Source organism: Festucalex cinctus, chromosome 6, assembly GCF_051991245.1.
Source record: "Festucalex cinctus isolate MCC-2025b chromosome 6, RoL_Fcin_1.0, whole genome shotgun sequence".
In the NCBI taxonomy this organism is placed as follows: domain Eukaryota; kingdom Metazoa; phylum Chordata; class Actinopteri; order Syngnathiformes; family Syngnathidae; genus Festucalex; species Festucalex cinctus.
In genome coordinates, this window is record NC_135416.1 from 28,951,571 (window position 1) to 28,966,570 (window position 15,000).

The following is a 15,000-nucleotide window of genomic DNA, read 5'->3' on the forward strand; positions in this document are numbered from 1 at the left end:
AATGCAAATTCTTGCAATTTTTAACTGGTCTTAAGATTTTGATCAGGAGTTTATATACATGGGACCTGGACATGGGGGGTGGGGAGGACAAGAACATCCCCCACAAACAGCCACACGTTCTGACTGACATGCACACACACACACACACAAGTCAGAACAGTGAAAGTCTTCTTAGAAACTTGACTTTCTTATTTTGCAACAGAACAATGAATTATGAAAATGTTGTTTGCCATTTGTGAAATGTTGACTACATGAAATGTCATGAAAATGTTCCATTGCAGTGGCAGATTCTCCACTAAAATTTCATGTGTATGCACGTTTTAACAGTGTAAGCTAGGTAACATTTCATTTGAGGAATTCAATTGTACGTGTTGCATTGATTGAATTCTGACCTTAGAATCTCAACAAACATGGGATCCAGATTCAATCTGATTAGTCTCTACCAAAACCCTCTCCAAGCTGGTAACTTTCCACTTTGGTCAGTCGGGACCCCCTGGTGTTGAGGCCGCCGCCCTCCCAATTTAAAAGCACGCTCCCTGCTTGCATCTTTCTCTTTTCGCTGCTCTTTTGGCTCCGCTCTTTCGCTGCTTCTCTCTCCTGGTCTCCACTCTCCGTCGGGCGCGGCTGCCAGACAAAAGGGCTAGCCCAGCTAGCTTAACCTCCAGCACACGGCAACGCACAGAAGCCATCGCGTGTAGCGACAGGCGCAGCGAAACACGCTGCTTTTGGTCCCTGCAAAGGCTCAACGGATGGTGCTTTTCCAGGCACCCTGAGGCATCAACCAAGAGGGCCTCTTCCCAGCCAGCAGGTTGACCCCGTGACGCTCAGTTGGCCAGCCGGACGACCTGTCTCTCCCTCTCCTGAACTGAACCGTCTCCATTCTATCTTCAAACGGGCTTGGCGAGTCTCCATCCAGGGTCCTGCTTCTCAGAACCAACCCCATCTGTAAGTGGCCTGTAGTGCAGGCCTTCGCAAGATTGTACAAATTGGTGCAAACTAGGTTGATTGTGGGTCCCATGTTGGTTTGATTTAAGAAATCCATCACCTTGGTTAAGACCGTTTCTCTTTTATTCTTTTCTTCTCCTTTGATTGTTTTATTATTTTAGTTCTCGTTTTATTTCCTATCATAGTAGTTAGTTTTGCTTCTTTAAATTCTAAGTAGATTTTTCCACCTCGGTTAGAGAATAAACGTGCACAAAACTCAAAACCTGGTTTACTGTGTGTGTGTTTCATCAATTTATAGTGACCTCTAAGCTGAACAAAGAACTCACAAAATTGTAGAAGAAGAAGAAGAATTATTCCTTCAGGAACAATAAGGACCACACAGCAGTCGCTACTCAGGCCCTAAAAAAACAAGAGGCTGGCTTTCCAGCACAGCCCAAACTCCAGCTCCGACTCCAAGAAAACTGAAGAAACAAGTAAAGAGTTTTGGATTGCACATACTCGCATGTACGTGCACCATGCACGACGCTGCAGTTATGCTTTAGGCCACAGTTGGCAGTAATGAGTAAAAAAAAACAAAAAACAAAAAAAAACTGTGACAAACTCCACAAAGCAGCTTCAAATTTAAATCTAGTGACAAAAGTGAGGAGTGAGCAATATCATCTTCTGAGCGTCAAGTGCTATGGATTGTCTATGTTATTGAAATCACTGCCACGTGACACATAGCTCTTCAACCATTGTTATTGATGCTTACTTTTGTAGAATATCAACAAAATGGTTATCTCACCATGCTTCAGTCTGACCGAGTTGAGGTCAACTTCAATGCCTTCCACATGTGGCCAGGGCACAACATGCATAAAATGGTCGGCTGGATATCCTTGGGGCACCAATCCATCATCCTGTAGTGGTGATATCCAAAATTATACATTTTTTTTTTATACTCTAATATATACATATCGTTGTCAGGCTGAATCCCCATACTGAGAAAATTACATTTCAGAAAATGACAAAAAAAAAATAGTGAGTTACCAAACACCGCATCGTTAGTTATTATATTTTCAGTTGCAATCATTTAATGTTGTGTATCATCATCATTGACACAATGTTTCCCCCAAACAAAAATGCTGACCAAGACATTTAAGACTTGGGAGCAGGGATGGAGTACGAGTTAATGTCAGTGAAAAATAAAAAATATAAAAAAATACACTGCCTGCAACAGAAGTGTGCCATCACGTTGAGTTTTTAACAAGTGAAACTATTCTAAAGTAGTTGTGGGCGATATGGTAAAAATGTCATATCACGATTCTTTAAAAATAAATTCACGATCTCGATTTTATCACGATTTTTTTTTTTTTTTTTTTTTTTACATATTTTTAGACTAATCTTCACATTTCTGAACATTTTTGTAAAATTTAAAACATATTTAAAATGTATATAAAACCCTAAACGAAAAAAACAGGTTTCAATTGAAATAGTGCATTTTTTTTTTTTTTTATCAAATAGTGCAATGAATGTAAACATAAATGGTAATGAACAGCCTCAGTTACTTTAGTTACAGTGCCAACAATGTATGAACAGCGCTTAACACCACAATAGAAATTGAAAATGTTTTTTCCTCAATAAACTATCGACAAAAACAGTTTGGAATGAGTTAGCAAAGTAAATAAAAGTGCAGACAGAGGGCGGGAAATTCAAACGAATCAGACCGGATGCTTCCTGAAAAATATTGGCCAGAGGCTTCTAGGAGTACCCATTGTGAACAACTAAGATGTTGATCTACTAATTACAATATGTTTGAGTCATTAAAAAGGCTATTGTTAAGATATTTTGGGGGGAAATCCTCCATATAGTAGCTTTAAGGATGAATAAGCTGCCGTACTATGCGGGTGTATTTAATGTCACGGAGGAATTGAGTAAAACACCGCTGAAGCAAAAGGTCGTGTGATCGAGACCCGCTCGGGCAAAGGTGCAAAAACCCATTGTTTCTAATCTAAGCACCACAAAATGATGCGCGCGCTCCTCACTCCGTGAAAATTCTACCCTTTACGCTTCTTTACACAACATTCGGGCCACAACATTCGGCTCACAACATTTGGCTCCCCGAAGAGGCTCAACGTAAAACTCTGTGGGAACACTATGCAGCTCTTGGTATCCGTCAAGTTTTGTTGAAAAGGGATTGATAAATGTGACATTCCTCACTATCCATCAGTAATGAGTCCAATAGATGAGCGCATCCATCCCCAAAATAAATATTCTTATATTTTAGGGATTATTGCTGTAGAGCGTTTTCACTGACGTCACGAACTCGGCAGTAACCCGGATGCGTGGCCATATTGGCGATATTGGCGTAAACAAGCTAACGCAAGCTAATGGAGAATTACAATGAGAATTGTTTGGCGAGTCTTTATCGATGTCAACTCAACTCAACTCAACTTTATTTATAAAGCGCTTTAAGAACAGGCGTTGCTGTATACAAAGTGCTGTACATAAACATCAGTTTTGCAGTAAACAAGAACAAAGCAAACATTTTGAAGTGTGAATACAGGTTTGTTTGTTTTTCACAAGTAAATACATTATACATCAGTGAACAAATAAGAAGTAGTGAATAAAGAGATAAATAAATACATAAATAAGTAGACTAAACCACAAAACACCAAGAACAAGTCTCATGTTGCACCAAAAGCCAAGGAATACAGATGTGTTTTAAGACGTCTTTTATAAGCATGGATTACCATTTCTAAGTGCTGCTGAGATAGGAGGTTTTTGACCTTAGCCAGCTGTCTAAGATGAAAAAAGCTGGATTTGACAACAGCGGCAATTTGTTGGTCCAGTTTAAAGTCACTGTCCATCTTGACACCCAGGTTTGAGGCTGTTGGCTTATATTTATTTTTTCCAAAGGTCGAAGAAACACTTGTTATGCCATAGCATAATTTATAATACACTTTTATACACACTGTTGTATGCAGTTGAGATGCATGGCTTGAATAAATGTGTGTGCTGCTGAGTGACATTCTGTATGTTGTCTACCATAACCATACAGTAACGATGTTTAGTATAAATAGCAAATCTTTTAGAAATATCTTGAGGCTACATATTTGCAGTCCAGGCAAGTATATGCAACGACAATAAAGACATTCAGTTATTGTTTGATCATTCACTGTGAGAGGCACTTCAATTTCGTTGTTTTATTGCAACGACAATAAAGACATTCATTCATTGTTTGATCATTTCTGACGCGCCCTCCAACGAGCCACAGGAGTCATACACGGATGTGAACAAACTTCCGCAGTACTGGGACGCATATCAACAATTGATTCCCTTTCAACTCCTCGCTTTAAAGCGACACTTTTTATTGGGAAATGGAAATGCATCGAGGTCAATCTATAAAGACATAAATCTATACGGCTCTATCAAGTTAAGGTTCAAAGGTTTCGACCTGAAATGTATTATTACTGAGGGGTGTACTTCCCGTTGAAGGGATTCGAGTGTCAATTCATTTACTCACCCGTGCTCCAAAGTGATTCCCGGCGCTCAGGTTGGTTAATGCAGACCACAACACCGCTAATATAAGAAACGTAACAATGATAAGTATACCCCGTAAAATAAATCCCACTTTAAATCTCATTTTGAAAGACCTTCCTATGGAGTCTAGAAGAGAACACCTAAACACAACACTACGTTTGTAAAGTCTGCAGGTAATTCCTGGCCCAGTCTCATTTCTTTACTTAGTATGGCTCTACTTCCTTCTGCTTACATATTAGCCCCTCCCACTAGAGATAACGTCAGAGACGATGAAAACGCCAGAGGATTCAATGGCTACATCTCATTCTCCTCGCGCCTTTGTTTACATGCTAGCACCTTCCACCAACAATTCCATCGAGGAGAGAGGAGGTTAAAATGCTCCTCGATGTTGTCATTTGATGGAGACGTCTCCTTAAGATGACGTCACTCCATTGACATATATCAGAAATGCACCGGCTGTGTCCAAATGTCCACCCTTGGCTCCTAAAGCGAGGGAAGGTTGGCTTGACGTTCGATGTTTGATTTTCACTCCTACCGTCTATATTAGGGAGCGTCTACAAATGTCATTCTCCAGGGTGACATGTCAATAAATTGTATATTTTTATTTTGATTGCTATAGTAGCTGGCAGTTATAAGGAACTACCTACTACAGCGCTAATATTTATCATATTTCCTATTTTGGGCAATTTGGGGATATTTAAAGGACAAAATGACCATAAATGTACAAATATATTAACCAAAAATCAATAAAAACACATTTTCTCACTCTGATTGCTGTAGTACCTTGCAACGGTATGCAACTAACTACTACATCTTGAATTTTTATCATACCTCTCATTATGGACACGCTGGGGACATTTAAGGGACAAAAATCACCATAAATGTCCAAAAATATTCACCAAATATCAATAAAAACACATTTTCTCATTCTGATTGCTGTAGTAGCTTGCAAAGGTATGCAACTAACTACTACAGCTTGAATTTTTTTTATCATACCTCTCATTATAGACACGCTGAAAAATCACCATGAATGTCCAAAAATATTCAACAAAAATCAACAAAAACACATTTTCTCATTCTGATTCCTGTAGTAGCAGGAACTACATTTTCTCATTCTGATTCCTGTAGTAGCAGAAACTACTACAGCTTGAATTTTCATCGTACCTCTCATTTTGGACACCCTGGGGACATTTAAGGGATAAAAATCACCATAAATGTCCAGAAATATTCACCAAAAATCAACAAAAACACATTTTCTCTTTCTGATTGCTGTAGAAGCTTGCAATAGTGTGCAACTAGCTTGAATTTTTATCATACCTCTCATTTCGGAAACGCTGGGGACATTTAAGGGACAAAAATCACCATAAATGTTAAAAAATATTCACCAAAAATCAATGAGAGCACATTTTCTCATTCTGATTGCTGTAGTAGCTTGCAATAGTGTGCAACTAACTACTACAGCAATCAGAATGAGAAATGTGTTTTTGTTGATTTATAGTGAATATTTCTGGACATATTTGTCCCTTAAATTGTATTTTTTATCTTTTCCAATGACTAGGACTTTCACCATGTAACGTTAGAGCGGTATTTTGTTCAATACAAATGTGTGATTTTCCAGTTTTTATTGTTGATTTATTCACATAGTAGCCACAAATCATTTCACCTTTTCATTAAAACTTCCTTAAAAATATAGTTAAAGCTGTCCCCTCAAAAATACTTGTACATTAAAAAAAAATGGGTAAGCCCAACACCTTTACATGTTTATCAATTACAAGTGTCAAATTGTCTTACAAAAGCTAGAGATTCCACTACACTGAAAGAGTGTAGAATTGACACACTTTCATCAGGTGGATACACGGAATGAGGTCTGGCTCCTGATAAATTATATACACGAACTACTAATCAACTAAAAAAAAATGTTTTTGTGATCCAGATGCTTTTATTTTGTGTAACCTCTTGATAAAATGAAACTGAGTTAATTATACACACCAGATTTGGAATCTTCCTGTCATGACTCGAGTCATGCAGGAGTAATGTTTGGTTCTTGTCTCATGTCTGGTGTCACACCTGGGTTAAACTATCATGACTGTGTTTTGTTTGCGGCAAATGTCTGATAGTTGACTTTATGTGAACTGATGATTTGTTCGAGGCAAGTGTCTAATATTGGTTCTATTTGTTTTATTTGAACTGATGCAATCGGCTTGTAACTAGATGATGTCAAGACTTCTCATTAATCTTTCTATATGGTTAGAAACCAGTCAACTGCCAATTAGAGAATTCCATGTCAGTAATAGTACTCACATGTCTAGCCACAACCAATGAGATTGATTGACTGTCTATTTAAGGGTCTGAGAAGTGTGTGTGTGTTTTGCCGGATTATTGTCCACCTGTTCCTGTGTACAGCGTCTCTGAGTTTCTTTGCCTTGCAATGTGAATAAATAGGTAAAATCTTATTTGTGTCTGCGCCTTTGGGATCCAAACCTCTCAAAACACAACAACACCTCCCACATAGGGCTGAGTGATATGCCTGAAAAGTATGTAATGATATGTTTTTCGAATTTGTCTATATTGATACGTGTTACTGCGATTGGCTGGCAACCAGTCCAAGGTGTCCCCCGCCTACTGCCCAGAGCCAGCTGAGATAGGCGCCATCACCCTCCGCGACCCTTGTGGGGAATAAGCGGTCAAGAAAATGGATGGATGGATGGATGGATGATATGTTAATTTTTTGTTTGTACTATTGTAAATAAGGAAAAAGGGCTGTACTACGGTAACTTTAATTTAACATTGAATGTTTAACCTTTAACAAGAGGTCAAAACAACTTTGAAAAAGTGAAAAACTTGTCAGTACAAATATATAAGCACATCTTTATAAACAAGATGTATAGTAGGGCTGGTTGATGTGGCTGAAATATTGTTTTGCAGTACAAGTACTTAATTTAAAATATGTCAGTAATACTAATCTGGAAGAACTGTTAGTTTTATTTCGTCCCGAAAAACCGCCAGCATTGCTTGTCACTCAGAACCCTCGTGTTGGTTTGCGTGAGAAAGGTTCGAGAGGATGTGTTCTGGCGACGTTCCCTTTTTATATACGGAACTACGTCAGCCGGAACTAGGGACAAGCATATTTGGTTATTCTTACTCGATGACGCTGCTGCATGCTGGTTACAGCACTGCCACCTGGCAGTCGGGAGGGACGAAAGAGAACTAACAGGTTTAATTAACTCAGTTTCATTTTATCAAGTGGTTACACAAAATAAAAGCATCTGGATAACAAAAACTTTTTTTTTAGTTGATTAGTAGTTCGTGTATATAATATATCAGGTGCCAGACCTCATTCCGTGTATCCACCTGATGAAATTGTGTCAATTCTACACTCTTTAAGTGTTGTGACGTACCGACTGCTGTCGGTGAAAAAGTGGATCCCAGAAAATGTAGGCCCAGACAGGAAAATACAATTTAGATGAGGTTTATTCACAAACCCACCAAAACGCAAAACGCTGGCTCAGATGCCAGGAAAAAACAACAACATAAAGAGCAAGTACAATACTCAGAAAAGTTAATAACAAAAAACACTTGCAAAAGGCAAGGAGAAACAGGGGTTAACAAAAAATACTTACAACGCAAGCTAGTTCTATCTAATCACAATCACACACACTACAATCTAACTATATACAAAACAGAAAGCGCCGTGGCAGATACACGTGGAAAAATACTAACTTATCAAATCAAAACAAGACTATACTAGAAACGTGAGACTAAGATTCAGGAAAAAAGGTCTCGAGAACGTCTTGAGCAAGGGCTGCGTGCAAGAAATAATCTGACAATGATCAGTCGTGCCGGGAGTCCTTTTAAAGACCTCTTGATTGCGGTTAACGCGCCTCAGGTGTGGCGCAGGTGGACACGCCCCCTTCACTCGCCCACTGAAAAAAAACACCAAGCACACATCCTGAGAGCAGGATCATGACAGTACCCCCCCTGGCGGACCACCTGGTTTTGACGGGTTAGCAGCATATAAGGCCTGCAGGAGGGACGGATCCAGGATCCAGGAGCGGGGGATCCATTGACGCTCCTCTGGCCCATAGCCCTCCCAGTCAACCAGATACTGGAAACCCCTGCCCCGCGGCCGAGAGCCCAAGATTTCCTTGACGGTGTAGACTGGGTCCCCGTCCACCAGCCGCGGAGGAGGCGGCAGAGCCGCAGGAGAGTTCAAAGGACTGGAGGCTGCAGGCTTGAGCAGGGAGACATGGAAAACCGGATGGACCTTCATCGTAGAGGGCAGACGGAGTCTCACCGATACCGGGTTGATAATGGAGTCCACTTCATAAGGTCCGATGAACCGCGGACCCATCTTCCTGGAGCTCCCCGCCAGATGCAGATCCCTGGTGCTCAGCCAGACCTTATCCCCTGGCCTGTAATCGGGCGCTGACGACGGTCTGCAATCTGGCGGTTGCGGTCCGCTGTGCGGGATAGCGCAGCTCGCGTCTCCTGCCAAACCCGCCGGGCCCGCTGAGGTGGAGCTGTACGGTGGGGAGGTTCACCGGCCCTTCTTGGGATGGGAACAGCGGAGGTTGGTAGCAGTAGGCTGCTTCAAAGGGTGATTGGCCCGTAGCTGAGGATACCAGAGTGTTACGGGCATACTCCACCCACGGCAGGTAGGTAGACCAAGAGGTCGGGCAATCAAGGCACACACAACGGAGGGCCGCTTCCAAGTCCTGATTGGCCCTCTCGGTTTGGCCATTGGATTGGGGGTGATATCCGGACGACAAACTGGTCGTGGCTCCCAACAGTTTGCTGAACTTCCGCCAGACCTGGGAAACAAACTGGGGCCCTCGGTCCGATACCATGTCGACTGGGAGACCATGGAGTCTGAAGACGTGCTCGATGAGCAGCTGTGCCGTCTCCCAGGCGGACGGTAACTTGGCCAGTGCCACAAAGTGGGCCACTTTGGAGAATCTGTCCACGATTGTCAAAATGACGGAGTTCCCCCGGAACGATGGCAGGCCGGTGACAAAGTCAAGAGAGATGTGGGACCATGGGCGTGACGGAACTGGCAGGGGGTGAAGCAAACCTGCAGGTGGACGGTGAGTGGACTTCCCTCTGGCACACGCCACGCAGGCTCCCACAAAGTCAGCATCTCAGGCCACCAGAATCGCTGACCAAGGAGGAATTGAGTACGGTTGATGCCCGGGTGGCAGACAATCTTAGACTCGTGCCCCCACCGGAGAACATCAGGATGCAGGGGCACTGGAACAAACAGCCTTCCGGGGGGGCACTCGACAGGGACTCGGACTCCCTCCAGTGCCTCTATAACAGTCTTTTCAATATCCCACTGTAGGGCCCCCATGAAGCAACGGTCTGGCAGAATGGTCTCAGTCCGGTTCACATCAGTGACCGGATCGTGGATTCAAGACAGGGCGTTGGGCTTCCGATTCTGGAACCCCTTACGATAGGCGAGGGTGAAGTTAAACCTGGTAAATAGTAGGGGTGGGAATCTCTGAAATGAGGCCGATTCGATATGTATCTCGATACACAGGTTGCGATTCGATTGAAAAACAATTATCTTTCAGAACAGTACGGTTCGATACGGTTCGATTAAGTTTGGGAACGATACAATTTTCGATTCGATAAGATTCATTTCAATATTCAAAACTTATAGTGACATTTGTTGCTTGTAAACATTAATCTTAAAACACCACACATTTTTACAGTATCTACAAATGTGTTAAAAAAGAACAACAACAAATATGTCTTCTATATTTTTATATTTTGAATCAATTATTTAAATATACCGCAACAAAGGGCTGGGCGATATAACTAAAAAATGTAGCAGTTTAAATATTTATTAGTAGTTATTGACAGTTATAATTGTTTTTTTTGTTTTTGTTTTTTTCTCTTCAAAATAAGGATCAGGAAAACAAAAGGTTGATAATTTAATGTTAAATATAAATATTTAACCTTTAGACAGACACCAACACAATTAAACAGAATATGTGCACATTGTGAAGTATTTCAGAAACATAAATTTAAGACATGAAATAAACCTACCGTCCAGCCAAAAGAAATATGAAGCCACCTTATGGAACAATAAATCTATCAAACACATTTTAACCACTTAATATATGCAAAAATATTTCCAAAAGTTCATTTCCCTTTTTAATCAACAATTTTTGTTTTTAACAATTTTTGTTTTTCTTTTGCCATCACATTCATTTTTGGTTAATGTATGACATCTTTTTTTGTTTTTTTTTAATCTGAGACACGATGATGACCACAGAATCACTACTGTTTATATTTTGTTTTTTGGGCTGTCGTTCATTTTGAATTTGATGACGTAATCGCGCCCCATCTTTGGCCGAGGGGATAATATCTCCGCCTGTCATGCGGAAGACCGGGGTTCGATTCCCCGACGGGGAGGTGGATGCATGTGCAATTTAGGGCGGCACTGTGGTCGAGTGGTTAGCACATCCACCTCCCAGTTCTGAGGACTCTGTTCTGTTCTGTTGTCTGTGGGACATACCTGTGTCGTTTGAATCCATGCATTGGATCGTCACGGGAGTTATTCTTTTTGGCTCGCACGCAGTACCAACGCCGGCACGGGACATACAAGTGCACCGAGAGGACTCGATAGCCATGGGAAATACCGAGATGTACGGCACCGGCTTCTGCTAACTGTCTCCAGTTGCATGTTGTCACTCGTTTTGCGCGCGTGCGCCGTGTCGCGAGCACGGCGTTACGGTAGGCTCCCCCCCAAAAAAGGTGCGTAACGTCTTTGCATTATGTTTACAACATCCGGGGAATGAAGCGTCTCTGAAGGCCTCAGTATGCTTCTGCGAGAGGCTCGCGTCGAGGCGTCACGTTGGAGCTCCGCTCGTGCGTTTGCCTTCCGACTTGTGCGCAATACACATCGGTGTCTGCTGGAGTTTCACACCAAGTCCCGCTGTCGCTGTGGCTGGGCCGCCACAGAGTGGCGATTCCTCTGCATTTTATGACGGATTCAGGAAGTTCAATTTAATTCAGAAACACGAAACAAAGCCGGGGGGAGAGTAAGTTCATCACCGTGGCAATTAATTATTGCCAATTTGCACCGGTGTCGGCCGTAAACTCGCCAAAACACAACAGCCGTGCGCTTAGCGAACACAGTTTTTTATTTATTTATTTATTTTTTGTTATTGTTGTTTTCCGCCTCTCGTCCCAGGCACATATCCACATGCACAGCCGTGGTCTCCGAGCAGGGAAGTCGATTTGCGCCGCCAGTTGCCTTCACGGAAACTATCTGGGCGGGGGGCGGGGAGAGAGAGAGAGAAAAAAAAGAAAAAACGCCATCGAACGGACCAATCAGAAGCGAGCGACGCCCCGCCATCGACGTGCGTCCAAGGATTGGCGACGTGTGCACGTCGGCCGGCCACGAGCGACGCAGCACTTAAAATTCATGGCTCGCGTCGATCATGTGATCGACGGCGCTCATCGACGCGAGAGCAAACGTGGAGGCATAAATTAGGCTTGAGCGCTACTTTGCTAGCTCTCTGTAAACACGGAAGTAGCTTGAATAGTGATGCTACTGAAATGTAAACAAAACAAGTAGAGCAGGGCGCAGAACTCTTGCTATTGTTATGAAAACCATAAAGCCTCACTCGCATCTGATTCACAGCCACGCGATATCCGGTCCACAGCTTTACAAGCAATGTATCTAAGGATTCCCGGCAGATTTTGTATCGGTTGACAAGTCTGCTACCGATACGGTCGTTTAGCTCCCCTTGACGAACGATGGTTTGGTCGCATCGTTTTTTTGTTTCACCCCTAGTAAATAGCAATGCCCAGCGGGCTTGACGTGAGTTCAGTCTTTTGGCGGAGTGTAGGTAAGCCAAGTTCTTGTGGTCTGTAAAGACCGTGAAAGGTTCTTTAGCCCCCTCAGCCAATGCCTCCATTGCTGCAAGGCCAGTACAATGGCCAATAGTTCCCGGTTCCCCACGTCGTAGTTGGACTCAGCTGGGCTTAGACGTCTGGAGAAGAAGGCGCAGGGGTGGAGCCTCTGGTCGACCGGAGAGCGCTGGGACAGGATGGCCCCCACTCCTGAATCCGATGCGTCCACCTCGACCACAAATGGAAAGTCGGTATTAAGATGGGCAAGCACCGGTGGGTTAACAAACATCTGTTTCAAGGCTGAAAATGCTACTTCTGCTTCAGTTGTCCATCTAAAAGGGACTTTACTTGACGTTAACCGGGTCAGAGGTGCGGCTTTCTGGCTATAGTTATTTATAAATCGCAGATAAAAATGAGCAAATCCTAAAAAACTCTGCAATTGCTTCCGAGTGGTTGGAGTCGGCCACTCAACAACAGCTCGAGTCTTTATTGGATCGGCCCTAAGCTGACCCCCTTCAATAATAAATCCCAAAAACGGCACTGACTTAGCATGAAATTCACATTTCTCCGCTTTTACGTAGAGTCGATTCTCCAATAGCCGCTCAAGAACCAGCCGGACGTGCTGGCGATGCTCTGTCATATCCCGGGGGAATAACAATATATCATCCAGATACATGAAACAAAAAACATTAATCATATCTCGCAACACGTCGTTAATGAAACACTGAAAAACTGCAGGGGCATTGGTCAAGCCAAACGGCATAACCAAATACTCAAAGTGCCCTAGGGGGGTCTTGAAAGCCATTTTCCATTCGTCCCCTTCTCGTATACGAATCAAATAATATGCGCTGCGGAGGTCCAATTTAGTAAATACCGTGGCCGACTGCAATGGGGCAAAAGCGGCATCCAGCAGCGGGAGCGGATACTTATTCTTCACGGTAATTTCGTTCAACCCTCGATAGTCCCCACGCGGCTTTAAGGTCTTATCTTTCTTTCAAATATTTTTTATTGTGATACAAAACACAATGATAATACAGACTTCACAAGCATTGCGCCTCATTTTCCAAATATAACATCAACTATACATTCCAAACAACAATAAGGACACAAAACAGAATAAAATAAAATGTAATAACCTAATAAGAAAAAAAAAATAGCTAAACACAAACACAACACAAATTACAACTAAAATCGCCTTCCCCCCAATCCAATCCTCCGAGTGCTACTAAAAATAACTAAAAATGATCACTACACCGTGTACTAACCATCCTTTCTCTCTATGAATGACAACATTGGTCTCCAAATCTTTTCAAAGTCTTCAAGTCTCTCATGAAGGACATACCGAATCCTCTCCAGGTGTAGGTATCAGTCAGTAGTGACAGCCAAGCTTTAAAAGTTGGTGTATTTTTTCCCTTCCAAAGCACCAGAATCAATTTCTTTGCACACATAAGGCCATAGAACAGAAGATGGTGCTGTGCATTCTGTAGGTTTTTAGAGTTTTCTGATGCACCCACTATAACCAGAAGGGGATCTGGTGCTAACTGAACCCCAAGAACCTTTGAATAAAATGAAAATATTGCACCCCAAAATTCCTCGATTTTGGGGCAAAATGCAAAACAATGTAATAAATCATCCTCTCCTTGGTTGCATTTTTCACACACTGGTGACACTTCTGGGAAAATTCGATGTAGCTTCACCTTCGAATAATGTAGTCTGTGAAGAATTTTAAATTGAATCAAGCAATGTCTAGCATTGAATGAACAATTGTTAACATATTCCAGATCCTTATCCCAAATCTCTTCTTTTATTTCCATTCCTAACTCATTCTCCCAGTCCTTCTTTATGCCTTCCATATTAATTTGTCCTAACTCTTGCAACTAACTGTATATAAAAGAAATTGCATGTTTTTCTATTTTACAATCTCCGAGACACTGATCCAGCTTATCTGGTATTGCGTTTTCAAAATTATCAAGATGTGTTCTCACAAAATGTCTAATCTGAAGGTACCTAAAGAAATCTGTTTTTGACAGTCCGTATTTCTTCTGAAGCTGCTGAAATGACGCAAACGTCCCCTGAATATAGAGATCCCCAACATAACACAGCCAAAATTCTTTCCATTTATCAAAGGCTCCATCCGGAATGACACTCCTGGCCATTGTGCACTATACTGCAGCTACGCTACCATGGAGAATGAGACAAAGGAAATTATCAATGTCTCTACAGTGGACAAGCGGCAAACGTGTTGGAACTCCAACATAATGGAAAAAAGAGGCTTTTATTCTGACCCGAGAAAAGCTTAGCAAGGAAATACAGATTTCTGAAATCTGTACAGATGCACACATCCAGAGAGCTGCCCTTTTGGGTAAGTGTTACATATCCATCCATCCATTTTCTTGACCGCTTATTCCTCACAAGGGTCGCGGGGGCTGCTGGCGCCTATCTCAGCTGGCTCTGGGCAGTAGGCGGGGGACACCCCGGACTGATTGCCAGCCAATCGCAGGGCACACAGAGACGAACAACCACTCACACTCACAAGCACACCTAGGGACAATTCGGAGCGCCCAATTAACCTGCCATGCATGTCTTTGGAATGTGGGAGGAGACCGGAGTACCCGGAGAAGACCCACGCGGGCACGGGGAGAACATGCAAACTCCACCCAGGAAGGTCCGAGC

General features: G+C 42.5%; 1 protein-coding gene and 1 long non-coding RNA gene across 9 annotated transcripts in view; one reads left to right on the forward strand and one right to left on the reverse strand.

Moving 5' to 3' along the window:
- Positions 1-4,972, reverse strand: part of galnt7 (UDP-N-acetyl-alpha-D-galactosamine: polypeptide N-acetylgalactosaminyltransferase 7) — a 246,524-nt gene extending 241,552 nt beyond the window's left edge. For all 8 annotated transcript variants that reach the window (XR_013284129.1, XR_013284130.1, XR_013284131.1 and 5 more), the window contains exons 1-2: positions 4,448-4,972; positions 1,730-1,841 (exon numbers count right to left, since the gene is read on the reverse strand). Coding sequence is in view for 5 of the 8 variants with exons in the window: in XM_077525661.1 (XP_077381787.1) it covers positions 1,730-1,841; positions 4,448-4,567 (232 nt within the window). In the remaining 3 variants the exon portion in view is untranslated. The remainder of the gene's footprint in view (positions 1-1,729; positions 1,842-4,447) is intronic.
- Positions 4,244-15,000, forward strand: part of LOC144021417 (uncharacterized) — an 11,626-nt gene continuing 869 nt past the window's right edge. Inside the window, exons 1-2 of the long non-coding RNA XR_013284137.1 lie at positions 4,244-4,477; positions 14,455-14,689. This is a non-coding gene — a long non-coding RNA (uncharacterized LOC144021417). The remainder of the gene's footprint in view (positions 4,478-14,454; positions 14,690-15,000) is intronic.